A 22,505-nucleotide genomic window follows, 5' to 3' on the forward strand; every position below is an offset into this window, starting at 1 on the left:
ATATTATATATGTATACATATACACTTGTATATATATAATTTAGGAAAAAATGCATTATACCCATTTCCATATTCAGAAAAAAAATTGTTACTTTTGTTTTAAATTCTTTGATTATGAATTTACCAATGTTTGTTTTCGTTTAAAAAGATTTTTTTGGTTTCAAAACAATTATGAAAGAAAACATCTGACAAAAATAAAAACGGCATTTGACACAAAATGTCGATATCAATCATTAACTGACTTATATAATCACACGTTCTTTCAGCTTGGTACAAAGCAAGTTATATGAAAAAGAATGTACACAGTCAATCCTATATTATTACTTGTACATTGTATAATGTTTGATACACCTGTATTTGTCAATATTGTTCAAATACATATACTACTAGCCTTTTTGAGTTATTTCTTGATCCTTGAAATTACTTCCCTCCTCAAGGAGCTGGTCTTTAATTGCCAATTGGTAAATATGACACATCCTGTAAAAGTGGAGATAATTTTAATACATCAAAAATTAATGTTATATAGTGTTTGATATACCTGTATTAGTCTATGTTCTTCAAATACATGTCACTAGCCTGAGTTATTTCTCTTGGATCTTTTTTTTTTTATTTAACTTATGCAAATTATCTAAGTGATTTTTTTGTAAAATGTCTAAGCTACTTGGCTACTGGAGACAAGGTAAGAAAAGTGTGCTGATGATGGCTATTGAGCCAGAAACATGCATCCACAACTGCCCTCTTATCTCCAGACAATATTTAATAACATGTCAACTTTGGAGAATTCTTGATTTGTGAGATTATCTCCCTATTTAAGCGGATTTGGTTTTCATTACCATTTGGTAAAAGTGACACATCCTCTAGAGGTGGAGATAATTTTAATAAAACAAGTTGTATGGTATTTTATATTACTAGTACTTTTCTAATCCTTCCCCCCCCCCCCCCACACACACATTCTCCAAACAGCATGATGAAAGACAAGGTTAACCCAAGCATGATTTGAAGTAGCAATAAAGAAAAAGTACATGCCTAAATATAATAATAATAATAATCCTTTCTTAATTTGGCACAAGGCCAGCCAATTTGAGGGGAGGGGAAGTCAACTGCATCAACCACAGTGCTCAAGTGGTACTTAGTTTATCGACTCCGAAAGGTTGAAAGGCAAAGTAGACCCCAGTGGAATTTCTAATCTGAAGGTAAAAATGGGCAAAATTTTGTCAATTTTCTGCCTTAATAATAATTTGAAATTTTGGCTCAAGGCCATCAGTTTCTGGGGTGGGAGGGGTTAAGTTGATTACAACGACCCCAGTATTTAACTGGTACTTATTTTATCGACCCCCAAAAGGATGAAAGGCAAAGTCGACCATGGTGCAATTTGAGCTCAGATTGTGAAGGACACACCTTATTATTATTATTATTAATGATTTCAAATTTTTGCCACAAGGGCAGCTTGGGTGAGGGGATTGAGTTGATTACATTGACCCCCCCCCCCCGTGCATAACTGGTACTTATTCAATCGACCCTGAAAGGATGAAAAGTGAAGTCCACCTTGGCAGAATTTGAACTCAGAACATAAAGGACAAAATGCTGGATTTAGCCCACCGTGCTAACAATTCTGCCAGCTCACATTATTATTATTAATGATAATAGTAATGGTGTCAAAGTTTGACACAAGGCCAGCAACTTTGGTGGATGAGTAAGTCGATTTCATCGACGACCCCCCCCCCCCCCCCCCCCAGTACTCAACTGGTACTTATTTTATCGACCTCGAAAGGATGAAAGGTAAAGTCGACCTCAGTGGAATTTGAGCTCAGAACATAAAGACAGAAGAAATGGTGCTAAGCATTTTTGCCCGGCATGCTAACGGTTCTGCCAGCTCTCCACCATGGTAATAACAATGGTAATAAGGAGTCCTAAGCAAAACATAGCCAACCTGAAAATATCTTATTCTCTTAAGAACTCTTAACAGAATCTTAGTTCCCAGTTTCTCCTCTTCCTTCCTTACAATACGTCACTGCTAACACCCATAGTAAAAAACATCCATTTGTTGTTACTTGAAGTCTCTGGGTGAGACTCGGAGCAGCTCGCATAAAACAAAGCAACAACAATAACATAAATAATAATAATTACACCATTGGTTCTTCTTCTGCAATCTTAAGGTCATTTATATAACAAAAGAGCTTTGCATTTTCACAATCTTTTCTTCACACACAGAAACGTGTATGGATGATGCCATCTATACAAACCCAAACAAAATTACTAACATTAATTTTTTTTTTTTTTATGGTTTTTGGAATGTTCTTAAGTCTTCTTGATTTTTTTTTTTTTTTTTTGTTATTATCATTTTCAAATTCATCCTTGAAGTCTTATTAAAAGCAGTTGGACAATTTTGGGGAATATTTTGGAAATAAACAAATAAACAAAACTGTTATTTTCTACTTAGTTTCCTAATGTACCTTTCTTCTGTTGTTGCTATTACATAAGACAATTTATTTGTTGGTTTTGTTTTTGTTTTCTCTTTTTCTTTTCTTTTTTTTTTTTTGTATACAATAACATGTTTCCATGGTAAAAGTTTAAAAGAAAGAAAGAATTCGAAATATTTACAAGTCCAGATTATAGACTGACTGCATGGTTGGCATGTAGTTGTGGGGGGGGGGGAGATGAGCAGAGAAGAGGGAAAGGAAGAATATATAAAGTCAGGGTGGGTGGGTGGGGAATTTGGGGGGCAAATGGGAGGGGGTGTTTTTTTGTTTGTGTCTGTTAGTGCACTGTTGTCGTAATCAGTGACAAAAATTCCTCCACAGGATTTATCATGATTGGAATCAAAAGATCGTCCATATTTGGTAAAACAAGTAACCTCTGGAAATGAAAGAGAAAAAAACTGAATCATTATACATGTCTTTATATATATACATACACACACACACACACACATTGTTTACTGTTATTGTAGGTTCAGCAAAAGAAGTATTCCGTCTACTGAGAGATAAATATCATTCAATATAAACAGTATTCAAATATGAGCTGCTAACAGTTTCATGCTCTGGAAACACAATAATCAAGCAGATTTACATACATACATACATACATATATATATATATATATGAGAGGTATTGGTATCTAGAAGACCCAAAGAGAGGCAGGTAACGCTAAGTAAGTGCTATGGACAGACTAGTTAAACTCTTGGTTCAATAGTGATACGAGTGAAGAGTCTAATGTAGGTCTTGTATTAGCATGCATATATATATAGACAAAATGAGGTAAAGCTGAGGTATACCATGTACAGGAAACTTTTTTACCACTTCTATACACCACTTTTCTCAAATAATGGAACTGCAACTACAATATCTTTAACCCTTTAGTGTTCACATTATTCTGCCATAATTAATGCCTTTTTATCCACATTGTTTTGAACTGGATATGGCCAGTTTAAATGCTAAAGGGTTATATATTTTATTTCTACTTTCATTCTCTTATTTCCCTCTATATTCCCTATCTCTTCCTTTTCCATAATAATTCCTTATTTCAAATTCAATTACCGCTATTTAATCATCTCACATCGTCTCTCTGATGAAGGGATATCCATAATATCCCAGAAACAGCTGTAAGACTATATCGATATCTTTTATCTTATAAATGTCCTGAAAACTCCTCACGGCCTTGGCTTTGTTATCTCATTTTGTCTAATATATATATCATAGACTCTCATCATCAGACAACATATGAGGATTCGGCAATTTCTTGCCGAACAACCACACAGATGGTTTGGTTATAGTGATCAAATGTTTGTGTTCGCATAAGCTCACTCCCACCATCAAATTTACTATTACCTGTACAGGTGCACCGTGTGCCACATGTCAGATGACAAAATGATCACAGAGCAATGTGAAATGAAGTGCTTTGCTCAAGAACACAATACAATGCCTGGTCTGGGAATCGAAACCACGATCTTGCAATCGTGAGTGCAACAGCCTAGCCATCTTTGCCATCTGGAACTCCAAAGTGCAATTATATGGCAGTGAAACATGGATACTGACAAAGAAATTATCAAACAGGTGAGATGGCTGCTACACAAGGATGCTATGACTAGCCCTAAATGTGAAATAGCAGCAAACATATAACAAACGAATGCCTTTTAGCACTACATCTTTAAAAGGATTTTCTCTGGACAAAATACTACCACTTAAAAGCATTTAACAACACATATATATTATGTATGTGACACTGATCATATACATATATATATATATACATACAAAAATAAGAGGAATGACCAGCAAAAGTGGACTCCTATATGCTAGAAATAGATGCCGAATCATCTAACCACGAAAAATATGTTCTCAGTAAAAATTTAGCGACACAAACTGTAAAAGGGCAAGACAAATGAAAAAATACTAAATAAAAAAAACGATTTTTTTATTTAGTATTTTACTGAGAACATATCTTTTCGTGGTTAGGTGATTCAGCATCTATTTCTAGCATATAGGAGTCCACTTTTGCTGGTCATTCCTCTTATTTTTGTATGTAATATAATTTTAATCTTCGGATTTTTTTAAAATGCTAGACCACTGGTTTTAATTGATTAATATCAATTTCTACCCTTATTAATAAATTTTATATGTATATATATATATAATTATGTGTATTTCTTCTATCTTAATGAATAAAAATTCTTCTGATAGAATAAATGGGTTAATAGAAACCAATGTAGCAAAGAAATTATAACGTGCGTTTTCTCCAATCCTTAAATTCATATATATATATATATAAAATAAATGAAAAGAGAACATGCAAAATTTAATAAATGAACAACAATACATACAGATTAAAAATAACGAACAATAGGTATAAAGTACCAGTTGTATGCAACAATAGACATTATGAGGTCAGTCCAGACTCATGTTTATATGTTTTGGATAAAACAGTAACAATGATAATGTTGATTTTAAAGTAGACACTGAGTATCATGCATAAATGATATTGATTTTGATGCAGACAATATGTATCATGCATAAATAATAATGATTTAGGAATCTTTTATTATCATCGTCATTTAATGACCTCTTTTCCATCCATGCTAGGGCTGACAGAGTTTATTGAGGTAGGTTTTCTACATTTGGATGCCCTTCCTGTCACCAACTTTCACTTGTTTCCAAGCAAAGTAATATTTCCTCACAGCCAGATATCTTTTCATAGAAATATTAGGAATGAATAACGACACTGGTTATGAACTAAATAGGATGACTGGTGTGTAATAGAACTTTCGTTAATCGATTCCCTCCCAGCCAGACACTTAATTGACTTGGCATGAGATGGTTTTACACGGCCAATCTGGTGCCACCTCTCTAGCATCACTGATTTAACATCAGATGTTTTAATGCTTCTCTCACTCTCCCCACCACTCTCTGTTTATGTATCTGAGGAGAGGGAGAGTAGTGTTTATGTCAATCGTGTTCAATCAATAAACTGTAATACTTCTTTCACTTTTTATATGTGTGTTTGAATGTATTTCTACACGTATATTTCTGTGTGTATTTCTGCATGTATGTTTGTGTGTGCGTTTTGCTTCCAGTGCCAAAAAGTACGGTTGTCAAAACAGGTTCAATGTTCAGTCAGCCATACCAAATCGCCAGCATCCCCACACAGCACCACTGAAGTAACATATGACACGTCTTGCTCAAGGACACAACATGCTGCCCAGTCCAGGAACTGAACCCATGACCTACATGGTGAGTGCAACACTAACCACTGGGCCACTCCTGATGGATGACGTCTTTGCATCACTCGGGTGACAACTCTACAACCCAAGGGTCTGCTTAGGATAGTTGCTGCTGGTGAGGGTTTTACAAGATCAGTGTGCAAACCCTAACCCAACCTCTCTTTCAAACAGCAACAGTCTCAGCTCAAATGCAGTTCAATCAGGTGTTGGGAGGTCAAAGTACGAGAGATAATGGATGATGAACTTTTTAATTTGTACATCAGGTGTTTGTCAGGGAGTGTCTTATAGATATAAGCGACAGTAATAGTGACTCAATCGTGTGCGTGGCGGGGAGGAGTGATGTACTGTTGTTGAGAAATATCTATCATGAACTGCTAGATAATAATGCAGCTTATCTTGATACATGTTAGATTAGTATAGTCATACTGATTTAATCAATGATTCACCAACATCAAAAAAGGAAAAAAAAAAAATTTTTAAGGCTATTCTTTTACTTGTTTCAGTCATTTGACTGTAGCCATGCTGGAGCAAATAGATCCCAAGACTTATTCTTTGTAAGCCTAGTACTTATCCTATCGGTCTCTGTTGCTGAACCGCTAGGGATGTAAACACACCAACATTGGTTGTCAAGCAATGGTGGGGGGGACAAACAGAGGCACACAAAGCTTGCAGCCTTTGACTTTTTCTATCCAAGTAGTTTTTGAACTCAAGATTCGACATGCTATCATTTATAGCTTTATCTACTTCAAGTTCCACCGTTAAAACAATTTATTTCATATTCCTTGTAGTTTCTAGATAAATAACGCTTATGACGTAAACAGACATCTTACAATTCTCATTGGCAAAGAGCAAAGTTTTTAAAAGAGACAGAGAAAATTTGAGGAGCTGCTGTCATGTAAAGTGTTGTGGAAAAACAAGGAAACGACATCAAATAAAACTGCAAAAATAAGACATGCTTTAAACACAAAACTACTAATCTGTGAAATCAACAACAATACAAAATAACACAAAGTAAGCTGTGTTACGAAAGAATAGCTACTAAATTTTTGTGCATTACACTGCAAGATTCTAACAAATATATATATATAGATGTATAGAAATATACATGTGCAGTTGTATATAAAATAATGCTGACCATCAAATAAAACTGCAAAAACATGTCATGCTTTAAACACAAGACTACTGATCCGTGAAATCAACAAAAATGCAAAACAACACAAAACAAGCTGTGTTATGAAAGAATAGCTACTTAATATATGTGCATTACACTGCAAGATTCTGACAAATATATATATAGATGTATAGAAATATACATGTGCAGTTGTATATAAAATAATGCTGACCAGCAAGAAAACTGGCCTGACAAGCAGAGAGAGTCAGATAAACAATTGACGATCGATTAAGAGCAATGAAATGTTTTAATTGGCATCAATTGCATCAGACCTCAGTGCCGTCAGGTGGACAGATGGTTGAAGGAACAGCATCCTCAGGAAGTCCTGGCAGCAACAGAGGGATTACCAAGTCATCCATATTGGGCAGCACAAATATTCGCTAAGGAATATACAGAGAAAAATAACCAAATGAATGAAGAATAAAAAAAGAATCCGTCTTTTGTTTTTTGTAAGTTACCAGCTGAAATATAGAACATAAATGTATATACAGGTACAACACTGACTTTCAAGAAAGGTTTTGGAATCAAAAGTTCCAGAAAATTGTTGTTGTACCTAAATAATCTTATCCATTACATATACAGTTATTTTTTAATTGGTTTTAATAGTATATAATAAAATTAGGAACACCACCAAATTAGGTGGTGTATATATGTATATATATATATATATATATATACACACACACACACACACACGGGTTGGACAAAATAAAGGAAACACCTCGCATCATAATTTTGAAATATCTATAAAACCATCAAAAGCTAGTTTAAACATGGAAGAGGACCAGTGATGATCGGGGGGGGGGGGGGGGCTATCTAGGAAATCTGCCAGCCCAATGGTTTCCCTTCATGGCAGAATTAATAGTCAAGACTAAGCATTTTATCTGATCAAATTCATCCTATGGTTGTGGAACTGTTTCTGGAGGGGAAACGCAATCTTTCAGGATGATTATTTTGAATTAATCTTGCATTATCTCATAGCTTTCAGATTTCAATGATGTAACTGTTTATTTTAGAATGACATTGCAGGGTTAGTGTGAGAGACTAGGATCTGACTGGTTTGAATGTAAAACAGCCAGAATATTTGGGCTAGATGTGGTTAGTTTAAATGCTTAACAGATTAAAGGATGGAATATTATAATCAAAGAAATGATAGAAAACTCGAGAAAAGATTTTCAAAAAATGCTTTCTTTTACCTGGAATTCAATGGTTAATTTCTTCTCAATCCATTCAGTGATATGGGTAACAGTCACTTCTCTTTCTCCAACCTTAGGTTTAGCCACAAGAGTCAGTTGTGGATTATCACGAAAACCATACCTAGATTAAAAAAACAATACACATTGCACAGTTGTTTGTTTGGTGCGGTTTCTTTTTTTTAATTTTTTTTTAAATCTCAGAAAGAAGGGTAGCAAGACTAGTGAGAAGAAAAGAAGGGAATTATTTTTCAGGGGCCAGCATGCCTCCAACAGAACCTACAAAAGATAGAGTTTGTTGAGGCAGATTTTCTGCAGTTAGATGCCCTTGCTGTCACCAACCTTCACCTGTTTCCAAACAAGGTAATATTTCCACCATGGCCAGACATGCTCTTTATGGAAGACTGGAAATGGACAATGTCCCTTGTATGATGGGGATACTCATTTATAATCATCACACGTACATATGACACACACACACACACACACACATATATATATCTGCATACATACATATGTGCGAAGGCATGTAGCCTATGGTTAGAGTGTTGCTAGATCATAGGTTCAATTCCCAGGGTGGTGGCATGCTGTGTTCTTGAGCAAAATACTTCATTTCACATTGCTCATCACCAATTGTCAAGTGGTGATGGGGGTGGGGGGTGGACAAACAGACACAACAAAGACACACACACACACACACACACATATATGTATATATGACAAGCTTTTTTCAATTTGTCTTTCAAATTCACTCACAAGGCTATAGTAGTAGATACTTGCCCAAGGTGCCACACAGTGGGACTGAACCCGGAATCATGTGGGTGGAAAGTAAGCTTCTTATCACACAGCTATGCCTGTGTGTATATATTTATATTTCTATATATGGCAGGCCTTCTTTTGAGTTTCTATCAAATACAATCACAAGCAGTTCTATATTTAAGCGATGAGGAATTATGTACTTTATTTATATTCAACGGATATTTGCCCTCATCTTGTTTGTTGTTAACACTTGCTTGTGTCAACAACAAACAAGATGAGGACATATATTCGTCAAATGTAAATAATGTATATACAATCACAAGGTTTTGGTTGGCCCGGGGCTATAGTAAAAGACACTTGCCCAAGCAAGGTGTCATGCAGCAGGGACTGAACCTGAAACCATATGACTGGGAAGCAAACCTCTTAACCACAGAGCCACTCATAGTAAAAACAAACAAATAAACATGCCCCAGCAAGGTGTCATGCAGCAGGGACAGAACCTGAAACCATATGACTGGGAAGCAAACCTCTTAACCACAGAGCCACTCATAGTAAAAACAAACAAATAAACATGCCCCAGCAAGGTGTCATGCAGCAGGGACAGAACCTGAAACCATATGACTGGGAAGCAAACCTCTTAACCACAGAGCCACTCATAGTAAAAACAAACAAATAAACATGCCCCAGCAAGGTGTCATGCAGCAGGGACAGAACCTGAAACCATATGACTGGGAAGCAAACCTCTTAACCACAGAGCCACTCATAGTAAAAACAAACAAATAAACATGCCCCAGCAAGGTGTCATGCAGCAGGGACAGAACCTGAAACCATATGACTGGGAAGCAAACCTCTTAACCACTCAGCCACTCATAGTAAAAACAAACAAACGAATGAAAGACATATAAAAATATTGAGAGATAAACAACGAAAAATACTTACCACAATCTATCTGTAGGTGGGGGTGGCACATTAATGGTGAGTACCCCATTGAGACAATGTACCTCAACAGTAAGAATCAGTGGCGTGTTGGATACACCTTCCATTGCCTTCTTTATATACTTGTACTCAGTGGCTTGCTGGAAATACTTGGACTGTGTTATCATGTCAATGTATCGCAGGATCTTGCGGCTAGCTCCACTGCCACTGCTGCCAATCTGTGGAACTCCGCTGCTGCAAAGAAAAACTTTGGTAAATTTATCTCGCTTCAATGGTGGCCTGCGTTATACATTCTGTTGTTTCTTTTACTCGTTTCAGTCATTTGACTGCGACCATACTGGAGCACCTCCTTGAAGGAATCAACACCAGGACTGTGGCACCAGTACAGGCGAGGTCAGTTTTGACATGGTTCTTATAGCGGGATGCCCTTCCTAATGACAACCACTTTACAGAGTAGAATGGATGTTGTATGATATTTAATACATCATTTGTATTTATTTTACACACACACACACACACACACATCTGATATCTTATTTTCAGCCTGAATGACTGCCCAAAAATACACAGCATACAAATTTGTCAAACTGTTGCATTATCAGAAGCATGAAACTTACAGCAGCTTGCATTTAAATCCTGTGTATATTGGTTTCAAATTTTGGCACAAGGCCAGCAATTTCAGAGGTAGGCGTAAGGAGATTACACTGACACCAGTGGTCAAGTGGTACTTATTTTATTGACCCTGGTGGCATTTGAATTCAGAACATATAGACAGATGAAATGCCACTGAGCATCTCGTCCAGCATGGTAATGATTCTGCCAGCTCACCACCTTAAATCTTGAGTATATTAACCCTTTAGTGTTTGCATTATTCTGCCAAAATTAATGCTTTTTCATCCACATTGTTTTGAACTTATCATGCATTATCTTGTAGCTATGAGATTTTGATGAGGTAGCTGTTAATTTTCAAAATGATATTGTAGGGTTGGTGTGAGAGACCAGATTTGGCCAGTTTGAACATAAAACAAGCAGAATACTTTTGGCCGGATATGACCGGTTTAAATGTTAAAGGGTTAAATGATGTGTATCACGTGTATTTGTGACTGGAGCATGCATGCAGAGACATATACAATATAGCAAGGTTTTTCCTCTACAAAGAGAGGACACACATCACTTCAAACATACATCATATATATTTATGACATATCTACACAAACAAAATCTTACCTCTCGTCTATACCATTATCCTCAGGCTCTTCATCTGTCGAAGACTCAGCACTATCTTCTTCATTAGAATCCGTCACTGCAGAACTAGAATAAAAATAAATTAATAAATAAAAATGATTAGAATGTTGCATGAGAGAATCGCAAAACAGATTCTTCAAGCTGAGCCAACCAGTGGGAGACCAATAACGAGATGGTGAGAGAATATTCATAGTCACAGTTGGCCACGCTTGAGAGTCTAGCAGGAAAGAGTAAGGACGGTCGCTTCTGGTAGGACCCTATGGATGGGGTACTTGAGGACTCTACCCCAATGACCACCTTCCCAGGAATAAGAAACAGAGGAGATGGATGGATGGATGGATGGATGGATGGATGGAAAAAAATTAAAATTTTATTATACGAACCGTCTGCTTGTAAGAACTGGAGATTTTTCAAGTGACTTTTTCTTAAGTTTCATTAAATTAACCTTAGTAGAAATAGTCATCTTGAAACCACCAGTATACATCGTCTGCAGGTCAACCCAGAAACCACGTTCGTCCAGATAGGGTTTAGAGGACTTCTGAAGAATCGGAATCGAAGTACCTAAATCGATATCTGTAATTTTTAGTTCTTCAATGAAATAAGGTACCTGGAAATTAAACAGAAATCCAAGATGAAATATTTTTACTGAAGCATTAACAACCCCACCACCACCAAAAAAAGAAACATGGTTAAACAATAGAAATGAGGCAAATGTAGAAGAGATGAAGATGAGAAGGAAGGATGAAAGGGTGGTGCTGTTAATTAAAAGTGATGGTAAAGCTCTACTCATGACAGACAGAATAGGGCAAAGATCCAGTAGATGAGAAACCCTACTGGTGATCGCTGGAGTGGGAGATCCTACTTCTTCGCCTGGGGGCATCGACACAACACCTTTTAATTCTGAGCAATGCCTGTTAGTAGATTAATAGCTGGCAGAATCAAAGAGGTAGCCTTTCTTTTGTTTGGACTTAGTGTAGTGTGTTTCCAAAGTTTGGAATAATTTTGTGGTCGAGAGAGAGAAAGAGAGAGACTGAAGAGTTTAGCAAGAACAAGAGCTAGCACTGATGTACACTATTTGAGGTTGTTCTGAGGGATGATCCACGGACCCTTTTGCTTTGTTGGATTGAACTGATCAAAGAATATAATGAAGTCTTAACAATAAAAAAAAAAAAAAACTATCATACTCACATGAATTTTGCTGAGTTTTTTCTGTAACTTTTCCATAACTTTGTCAGTCCAGGATTTATCTTGTAAGAAATCCCATAAACAACGTCCGATTAAAGCATTTATCCAAAGAAGTTGTGGTTCACTAAAGTCTAATATGGTATAAGGAAGATCAGGAGAAGGGACTTCTCGAGAGGTTGGACTGCTTGGTGTGCTCGAAGCTGACACTGAAGAAGATTCCCTCTGCGAATGGAGTGGGCCTGAGTTAGATTTAACTCCATCAAGACTAGCTGGCATTAACTTGGCCATGTAGTGGGAGAACTTCTTCATGTTTGTGTGTTGAAAGTTCTCAGACATTGGAGATAAACTGGCAGTTGAATCAACTGGAGTAGTTGCAGCAGAAGAATTCATTGAATCCATAGAATTGTGGCGCCTGTGCCTCTGAAAGCCATCAGCTATACCGATATTAGTGTCAGAGTCACTGCGTTTATGATGGGGAGGTACTTTTAAAGCATTATGAATGTCTTGGATGTGGTTCCCCAAAGGCAAGCCCAGAGATGCGGCATGAAACCTGTTGTACCATTCTTCTTTCTCTCTCCCAGTACGAGCAAATAAATAAAGAATTGTAGGATTGAGCAATTCTGTAGAAATGACTTCGAAGCCCATGTCAGTGCTGGGGGAGGAAGCATTGTCTTTTAATGGCTTCTTTTGCAAGGAAGGGGCAGATTTGCAAGCACTGTTTCTAGTCAAATCAATACATATTGGGTATTTTTTACTCCAGAGGCGTTTCTTAACAAGTCCTGCAGGAAGAAGAAACACACGACAGCTGTTCAAATCATAATGGCGCTGGTTGATGAAGGTTGGATTAGAAAGATTTTCATCAAACATAGCACGCTTTGGTACATTAGTTTTGGGAGTGGAAAGGCGCAAGGTAACTCCTTCAAGGCGAACATACACAGAATTGGTTTTATTTATGTGATAGTTGTCCGGATCATAGTAGTACAGTTCATTCATCCATCCCTTGAAAACATAAACAAAATTACATCAGAATAAAATCATAGAATGGCAACAAGAAATATCAATCAATTTAATCCTTTGGCATCTAGATTATTCTTTCAAATGTAATGCTTATTTAAAAGGGATAAGGGGTGAAGACCTCTTTTGGTCATCAATGACCGTGAGAGTGTACCGAGAAAGTTTCCCTCCAAGGCACAAGTCAGGGCAAGGTTGTTTGTTTATGGCCTTGAGCAAGACACTTTTATTTCACATTGCTCCAGTTCACTCAGCTGGCAAAAATGAGGTGTACCTGTAAGTCAAAGGGCCAGGCATGTCACACCTGTAATTCAAAGGGCCAGGCATGTCGCACTTTGTTTCACACTGAATCTCCCTGAGAGCTACAAACATTAAGAGTACACATGCTTGTGGCGTACTCAGCCACTTACACATTTACACACACACACACTTCATGAGCCAGCTATTCCATTGTTCAGATCAACTGGAACGCTCATTGTCATAACCAATGGAGTCCCATATGATGGGAGCAAGAAATAAAAATCTCATTCAAACAATTAAAAAACAGCTGTTAGGTAGAATGCCTGCTTGCAGCAGGCTGAAAAAAAGAATGGTTTCTATCCCATAACCAGCAAGGTACTAGGTCCCTAGTCAGGGCACACACAACTTATAGTTATATAGTTATTGTTTCAGGTCATGGCACCAGTTACATTAATAGTATGTCATCATCAGTATCACCATTTAACATCCATTTTTCCATGCTGGCAGGGGTGGACAGTTTGACAAAAGCACATGGGTCAGAGAGTTCTACCAGGTTGTATGTCTACTTTGACATGAGTTTTTTTTACAGCTGTATGCCTTTCCTAAAGCCAACAACTTAACTGAGTGTACCGGGTGCTTCTTCACACAACACCAATATATATATATATATATATATACAGTTTGATTTAATTTCGTTGGTACGCTTCAGTTTCAAGCACAACACTAGTCATCAGCCATTTTAACCCTTTAGTGTTTAAACCGGCCATATCCAGCCCAAATGATCTACCTGTTTTATGTTAAAACTGCCCAGATTTGGCATCTCACACCAACCTATAATGTCATTCTAAAAATAGGTGATAACATCATTGAAACCTTGAAGCTACGAAATAATGCATGATTAGCTTAAAACAATATGGATGAAGAAGTATTAAATTTGCTAGAATAATCTGAATGCTAAAGGGTTAAATGGCTGACGACTGGCATTGTGCTCGAAACTCAAGACTACAAATGAATTTGACTCAAACTGTTTTGATGTGTGTGCGTGTGTGATATAGATATAATAATTAAATTCCATATCATGCACTTTATTGTGTGTTTTTATGTGTGCGATCCCTTGGTCTATGGAAAAATTGTCTTGCATGGAAGAAATCTGTGCCATAAGAAAGGTTGAGGACAGATGCTCACGGGAAACATTGATTCCAATCACATAAACTGACTCCTCAGTGGACTGTAAATATTGGGTTGTCCGGAAAGTTTGTGCCAATTTTTAAAGGAAAGAAAAAGGTCAATAAAAACTTGCCATTACATTTTTAATCAGCCAAATATGAACCATTTTGTTGCACAATGCGTCTCCATCTTTCCTTTAACTTGAAAATACCCTCTTCCCAGAATTGAGGTGGTTTCATGGCAAATAAGTCGAAAGGTAAGCTACTATAAATCGGCACGAACTTTCCAGACAACCCGATATTATGACCTTTTTCATGTATAATTCCTTTACCCAAATTATTTGGTGAGAAGAAAAAGAACACATTTCATAAAACAAAAAATAAGAAAACAAAAACAAAAGACACAACTTACTTTGTAAATAATGGTATCTTCCAACTTGGGTTCTTTCATTTCTGGTACCAGGAGGGGTGGTAACTGACTAATAGAGAGGGAAGCATTATTGTGCTTAGTAGAAAGATCCTCTCGTTTTGCAGAGTTGTAAGCATTCTTGAAGCAAAAATAGGCAACCCATATTATTGAGGTAACTGCAGCGCCAGTGATAACACCGGCAAGGTAAGGTGGCATGGGAGTAATTAGATAGATAAATAGGGATACAGATATGATTAGAAGTTTCTGGGTTGGTATAGTTCTATCTCTACAAACACTTTTGGCAGTATTCTTCACAGCAGAGTCTTCCGTCACTGTATCGTTATCTTTTACCATCGGATTCTGGTTTTTTTCCTCATCCTCAACATCATAATAAATTCTGCCATCGTTATCGACAAATTCCTCAGGGTTTGATTTTGATTGGAGGTTTGACATTTTTATGGGAACCGGGTCCACTATGTTTTTGATCATTTTACTCCCACGGAATCTTTCGCGAATAGACATTCGTGACGAACGTGCCGGTGGAGACAGCTGGATTGTGCTGGTCCCGTCAGAGGTTTTGCATACCAACAAGTTTTCTGAGAGACCAGAATCATCATCTGTATCCCAACTGTCTGGCACAATGTCTTCGGTGAGTTCCTCACCTTGCTCAATTTCCTGTGACATATTGATAGAGTCAACGACTGCAGATTTGGAATTGATTTTTGGACTTTGTGACTCGCAGCTCTCGTCAGAATTTTGCTTCCGAAGAGGGCTTGGACACTTTTCATTCTCATTTTCAGGGCTAGAGCCAGATTCGCCAGAAAGCTCTTCCCATTTCTTGTGCAATTTTCCACGGATGTTAGCCAAAAGTGTCTTTTTATCATCCCGTGTATCTCCAGTGAATGTTCTTGAAGGTGAAATCACAGCTTTAGGGAGAGGTGGAGGAGGTGGTGGTGGTGTCGATGATAATGATGAGGATGATGAAAATGACGACGTCGATGGCGAAGTGACTTTAGATGGTGACAAAATCGAACTCGACCCAAGAGTGGACGACCTCCGATTTTTCTCCTCTGGCTTGTCAAAAGTGCTAGTGAGTAAGGAGTATTCCTCATCGTCGTAATCTTCAAGCGAGCGGTACCTCACGGGAAAGCTGGTACTTGAAGCATTTCTGTTTCTTGTTTTCTCTGAGCCTGACTTAGAGGCAGAGAATTGAATGGAAACTGGCTCCCACTTAGAGCTCATTTCATTCTTGAAATGCGGATATAAAATTTCATCTCTGGAAATATAAAAGAAATACAAATATAAGTAAAAGTACCAGTCAAGTACTGGGGGGGGGGGTTACAAAGTACAAGTCAAGTACTGGGGGTGATGCAATAAAGTACCAGTCAAGTACTGGAGGGGGGGGGGTGATGTAATCAACTTACCCCCTCCCCTCAAAACTGCTGGCCTTGTGCCAAAATTATAAAGAATTGTTTAAAATAGCGATGTGAGTTGTGGAAGATTTGACTGCTGTTTCTAGCAAATAGAAGAGCTTGTCAGCAAGGTCGGCACTTGAGTCCACACAGTTTATGACCCCCAAGTACAATAACAACTTGTTTTGATCTTCAACCATACACAATATAATATAAACTAATAAGGATGTCAAGTGGTTAGAAGAAATAGTGAAACCATCAATCTGTATTTTCCACTGAATAGATAATAATAATAATAATAATAATAATACATACAGAAAATTGCACTACTGGGTACTGCACACATTCTACGCAAAACACTTTCAATACAGTAAACATAAGAGCACCACAGCAAACCACAGCACATACCCAAGGCGCACAGAGCTGCGCTCGGTAGTGAAGTGAAAGCACGTTATAAAAATAAAACTACTGAACAATAATAATAATAATAATAATAATAATAATAATAATAATAATAATACAGAATTTTTATCTGATTAATTACAGTTAACTATTTATACTGTCTTGATTATGTTCTTTGAACTTCAGACGATTACAACAGAGGAACTTTGCTATCATCATCATCATCATCATCATTTAATGTCTATTTTCCATGCTGGCATGGGTTGGATGGTTTGACATGAGCTGGCAAGCCAGAGGGCTGCACCTGGCTCCAATTACTCTTTTACTTGTTTCAGTCATTTGACTGCGGCCATGCTGGAGCACCGCCTTTAGTCGAGCAAATCGACCCCAAGACATTCTCTGTAAGCCTAGTACTTATTCTATCGGTCTCTTTTTGCCGAACCGCTAAGTGACAGGGACATAAACACACCAGCATCGGTTGTCAAGCAATGCTAGGGGGACAAACATAGACACACAAACACACATATACATATATATACATATATACGACGGGCTTCTTTCAGTTTCCGTCTACCAAATTCACTCACAAGGCTTTGGTCGGCCTGAGGCTACAGTAGAAGACACTTGCCCAAGATGCCATGCAGTGGGACCGAACCCGGAACCATGTGGTTAGTAAGCAAGCTATTTACTACACAGCCACTCCTGCGCCTATATCTAATTGTTTACTTTTCATGCATTATCTTGTAGCTTTGAGATTTTGATGAAGTGATTGTATATTTTCAGAATGACATTGTAGGGTATGCATGAGAGGTCAGATGTGGCTAGTTTGAAAACAAAACAGGTAGAATATTTGGGGCTGGATAAGGCTGATTTAAATGCTGAAGAGTTAACCTCTCAATACTTGTCATAAAACAACCCCCCCCCTCAGTCGAGGGGGTCTTGTCGTGCAAGTTACTTGGTATTATATTTTTTAGTTTAGTTTACTTTGTTTTAAACAAATCTTTTACCAAATTATGAATAACCAGTTCAGAAATTGCCATAATAACCCTTTAGCATGTAATCCGGCCAAAATATTCTACTTGTTTTTATGGTTAAGCTGACTGGATTCAATCTCTCACACCTACAATGTCATTCTAAAAATACACCATTGAAATCTCAAAGCTGCAAAATAATGCATGGATTAAAACAAAACAATGTGAATGAATAGGCATTACATTTGACAGAGAAATCTGAATTAATTAGATTAATTTATTTAATTATTTACACAATTAACCTCTTAACTTTTTTTTTCAATTTCCATGCAAAAATATATTTTTTTATTATTTATTTTGAATCTGTTGTTGGCACTCCGTCGCTTACGACGTCGAGGGTTCCAGTTGATCCGATCAACGGAACAGCCTGCTCGTGAAATTAACGTGCAAAGGGCTGAGCACTCCGCAGACACGTGTACCCTTAACGTAGTTCTCGAGGATATTCAGCGTGACACAGAGTGTGACAAGGCTGACCCTTTGAATTACAGGCACAACAGAAACAGGAAGAAAGAGTGAGAGAAAGTTGTGGTGGAAGAGTACAGCAGGGTTCGCCACCATCTCCTGCCGGAGCCTCGTGGAGCTTTAGGTATTTTTGCTCAATAAACACTCACAACGCCTGGTCTGGGAATCAAAACCGCGATCCTATGACCGTCTCTTTTGTAAGGCTAACAAGTAGAGAGTTTCCGTGGTAAAGGAAGACCTATCCTTTGGTATAAGGATAAGGTGAAGCAGTCACTAAAATTTCTACAGCTTAACTTGACATCTTGGGAAAGTCATTGCCCAGACCGATGGCATAAAATGTGTCGCGACGCATCAAAACAATTTCCATTGAAGAAACAGAACAATAAAAGAATTATATCCTGCAAACAATAGACACATTTGTCCAGTCATAGGCAAAATCAAAATCGTCAGTATTTCCATTGAGACTTCATGGAAAAATCCATTCCCAGACTCAAATTATATTCATGAATACATCGCAAAAGAGATGCAGCTTCTTTTGTTCTGTTGTTTTATAAAATTGTTTTCTTTTTTTCTTTAAATCCTCAGCCTTCAAACACTCATACATCGAAATTGACGGGGGCAACTATATCAAATATATATATATGTGTGTGTGTGTGTGTGTGTGTGTGTGTGTGTGATGGGCTTCTTTCAGTTTTCATTTGAAACCCAGTCACTTATAGGAATAGCAGCATGATGATTTATAAGAAATGTAGCAGAGCAAATTACTTGAAGGGAAAGAAGCAGAAAAAAGAGAAAACAATAAAAAAAATATATATATATAAAATAAAATAAAATAAAATAAAATAAAAAAAAAATAAATATGTTTTTAAAAAAATAAATATTTTTTTTTTAAAAATCAATAGTTTTTGTTTGCATTTTTACAGAAAGTCGATTATATATATAAAAAAAAACAGAAGCAATATAGCTGATAACATCAAACCGTAATATTATGAACTATGAGAGCAAATGGAAGAATTTTTAGAAAGCTATTCATTCTATTTGATACATCAACATGTTTTCAGTGCCAAATTTCAAGTCCTGTTTAGACAGTTTAATCATATTTAGACATTCTGACCAAAAGCTTCATTTGTTTAGCTAACTCAGAACAGCTCGCTGAATTTTCTCAACGGTAACAGCTGGTGGAGTTTATTTTATCAATTTCCCCCATCATATGATTGAAAAATAAAGTTTTACCCACAGGTATTAAAACTAAATACTTTATGGATATTGTCTGCTGTCCTGTTAATTCGGTCACCCTGACTACCCTGATTTTTTTTTTGTGTGTGAGTGAGTGCATGTGTGTGTGTGTGTGTGTGTGTGTGAGTGTGTGTGTGTGAGTGTGTGAGAGTGTGAGTGTGGGAGAGTGAGTATGTGAGGGTGTGAGTGAGAGTGTGAGAACGTGTGTGTGTGTGTGACAGTGTGTGTGTGTGTGACAGTGTGTGTGTGTGTGTGACAGTGCATGTGTGTGAGTGCATGCATGTGTGAGTGCATGCGTGTGTGAGTGCATGTGTGTGTGAGTGCATGTGTGTGTGAGTGCATGTGTGTGAGTGCATGTGTGTGTGTGTGTGAGTGCATGTGTGTGTGAGTGCATGTGTGTGTGTGTGTGTGTGTGCACGTGTGTGTGAGTGCATGTGTGTGTAGAGCTGTGTGGAGGCACAGATGTGGCTGTGTTGTTAAGAAGCTTGCTTCTGAAAACTATGTGGTCTTGAGTTCAGTTCTGCTGTGCGGCACTTTGGGCAAGTGTCTTCTATAGCCCTAGGCTGACCAAATCCCCATGAGAGGAACTGATAAATGGAAACTAAAAGAAAATCGTTGTATGTATGTATATATCATGATCATCATTTAACATCCATTTTTCATGCTGACATCGGTTTTATGCTTTGTCAGGAACTGGCAAGTCAGAAGACCATGTTAAGCTCCCATGTGTGCTTTGGCATAGTTTTTATGGTTGGATGTTCTTCATAATGTGGTTGGTGCCAGTGTCACGTAATTAGCATCGGTGCCAGTGTCACGTAATTAGCATCCATGCCAGTGGTACACAAAAGCACCCATGAGGGTTGACACACAAAAGCACCCATTACACTCTTGGAGCGGTTGGTATTAGGAGGGGCATCCAGACATAGAAACCATACCAAACCAGACTGGAATTTGGTGCAGCTCTCCATCTTGCCAGTCAAACTATCTAACCCATACCAGTATGGAAAGCAGACGTTAAATGATGATGATGATGATGATGATGGTGTGTGTATCTGTACCCTTTTCTAGACATAGTTTTCAATGAGCATCACCTTCATACAAGCAACGTTGCACATTTCCAGCCTTCTATGAAAAACATGTCTTGTTTTTTCTTTAAAAGCCTCATTCTTATTCTGTCAGTCTCTTCAGCAGAACTACTAAGTTACAGGAATGTAAATGAACCAACACCAGTTGTCAACACACACACACACACACACACACACGATGGGCTTCTTTCAGCTTCTTATTTCTTTATTGCCCACAAGGGGCTAAACATAGAGGGGACAAACAAGGACAGACAAAGGGATTAAGTCGATTACATCAACCCCAGTGTGTAACTGGTACTTAATTTATCAACCCCGAAAGGATGAAAGGCAAAGTTGACCTTGGCGGAATTTGAACTCAGAACGTAACAGCAGACGAAATACGGCTAAGCATTTTGCCCACCGTGCTAACGTTTCTGCTGGGCTTCTTTCAGTTTCTGTCAACCAAATCCACTCACAAGGCTTTGGTCAGCCTGAGGCTATAGAAGACACCACAGAGTGGAACTGAACCCAGAACCATGAAAGAGGAAAGCAAACTTCTTACCACACAGCCATGCCCAGACACTTAACTGTTCCATAACATAAAATATTTTACAAAAAATAACATTATTTCATAGTCAATAAAGCCAGACATATTGTTAATGTTCCTTCTAATCGGTTACTAAAATACCTCAATTGTTTGACAGCTACCACTAACGACTGTCACTATAGTGTTGGTCTCCAAGGTAATAAAGTCTTTGTCATTTCAAATAATCCATTATGCCAGGCCATATAATTCACACATGGATTGACTGAATGTCTTCTCTATGCTACTATCTGTCAATATAAAGTTTAGTGGCTACTTGTAATCAAAGTATGTCTCTGCTAATAGCTGTCAAAAAATATACAACAATATTGTAAAGCTCTGGAAATATCATCACAAAACCATTTTAACTCTTTCTGGGCACAAACACCATCTATGTGTTTTCCAGCAAAAACAAACTCCTAAACACTCGAAGCAATAAGGAAGACTCCGTGTAATTAGCCTATGACTAGAAATAGCAGCCAAATCTCCCTCAAATCATACTCTATTGTCTTTTTATAAGGACACATTAACTTACGTTGTACTATCATCATCCTAATAAATAAACATATATATCCTAATAAATACAGGATGGTTACAACTGGAAATAGCAGCCAAATCTTACTCAGATCACACTATACTGTCTTAAATTAGATAATGTTGTCCTATGCAATATTATCTAATATAGGATACTAAATAGTGTTGTCCATATATTCATACAGCCTTATAAAGACGGGATGGTAACGACTAGAAATAGCAACCAAATCTTCCACAAATGCATAAATGAAATGTTTGAGGGAATTTGGCTGCAATTTCTAGCAGGTAGGGCAACCATATAGAGGCTCACTCATCAGCTTGTAGTCTGCATGTTGATAGGATGTGGTGTATAGTTTCAAGGGTCAAATGAAGTGGCCAGATATCAGCGTAGGGAGGAGAGAATTTCCCAAGGGATTCTCATTCTTACTTTATTGACTTATTAGATTTAAGACACAATAAATAAATGGAAGACAAATGGATTACTGTGTCATCATCATAATTGTTTTAACATCCACTTTTTCATGTCTGCATGGGTCAGACAGAATTTGCCGAAACAGATTTTCTATGGCCGGATGCCTTTCCCCACCTGTTGCCCAGGAAGGCAACCCTCACTTGTTCCCAAGTAAGGTAATATTTCCCCAAGACCAGAAATGTTTTTTACAGAGTGCAATGTCAGAGGCAAGGAGACAGTAATGCACACGAAACACTCACACATACCCGTCCGTCCGTCCGTCTACAGGTTTGGCCAA

At 37.6% G+C, this 22,505-nt stretch overlaps 1 protein-coding gene across 6 annotated transcripts in view; it reads right to left on the reverse strand.

Moving 5' to 3' along the window:
* Positions 1 to 1,565: 1,565 nt before the first annotated feature.
* The window catches only part of LOC106874154 (testis-expressed protein 2), a 38,715-nt gene continuing 17,775 nt past the window's right edge, over positions 1,566 to 22,505 (reverse strand). For 2 of the 6 annotated variants that reach the window (XM_089339974.1, XM_089339973.1), the window contains exons 2-9: positions 15,036 to 16,308; positions 12,210 to 13,205; positions 11,405 to 11,628; positions 11,004 to 11,087; positions 9,780 to 10,010; positions 8,085 to 8,205; positions 7,061 to 7,268; positions 1,566 to 2,856 (exon numbers count right to left, since the gene is read on the reverse strand). In XM_089339974.1, the coding sequence (XP_089196100.1) occupies positions 7,155 to 7,268; positions 8,085 to 8,205; positions 9,780 to 10,010; positions 11,004 to 11,087; positions 11,405 to 11,628; positions 12,210 to 13,205; positions 15,036 to 16,274 (3,009 nt within the window). In that variant the 5' untranslated portion in view covers positions 16,275 to 16,308 and the 3' untranslated portion in view covers positions 1,566 to 2,856; positions 7,061 to 7,154. The remainder of the gene's footprint in view (positions 2,857 to 7,060; positions 7,269 to 8,084; positions 8,206 to 9,779; positions 10,011 to 11,003; positions 11,088 to 11,404; positions 11,629 to 12,209; positions 13,206 to 15,035; positions 16,309 to 22,505) is intronic. The other 4 variants (XM_089339979.1, XM_089339977.1, XM_089339975.1 and 1 more) reach the window with 3 other exon arrangements.

Source organism: Octopus bimaculoides, chromosome 22 (assembly GCF_046866305.1).
Source record: "Octopus bimaculoides isolate indiv1 chromosome 22, ASM4686630v1, whole genome shotgun sequence".
Lineage (NCBI taxonomy): Eukaryota > Metazoa > Mollusca > Cephalopoda > Octopoda > Octopodidae > Octopus > Octopus bimaculoides.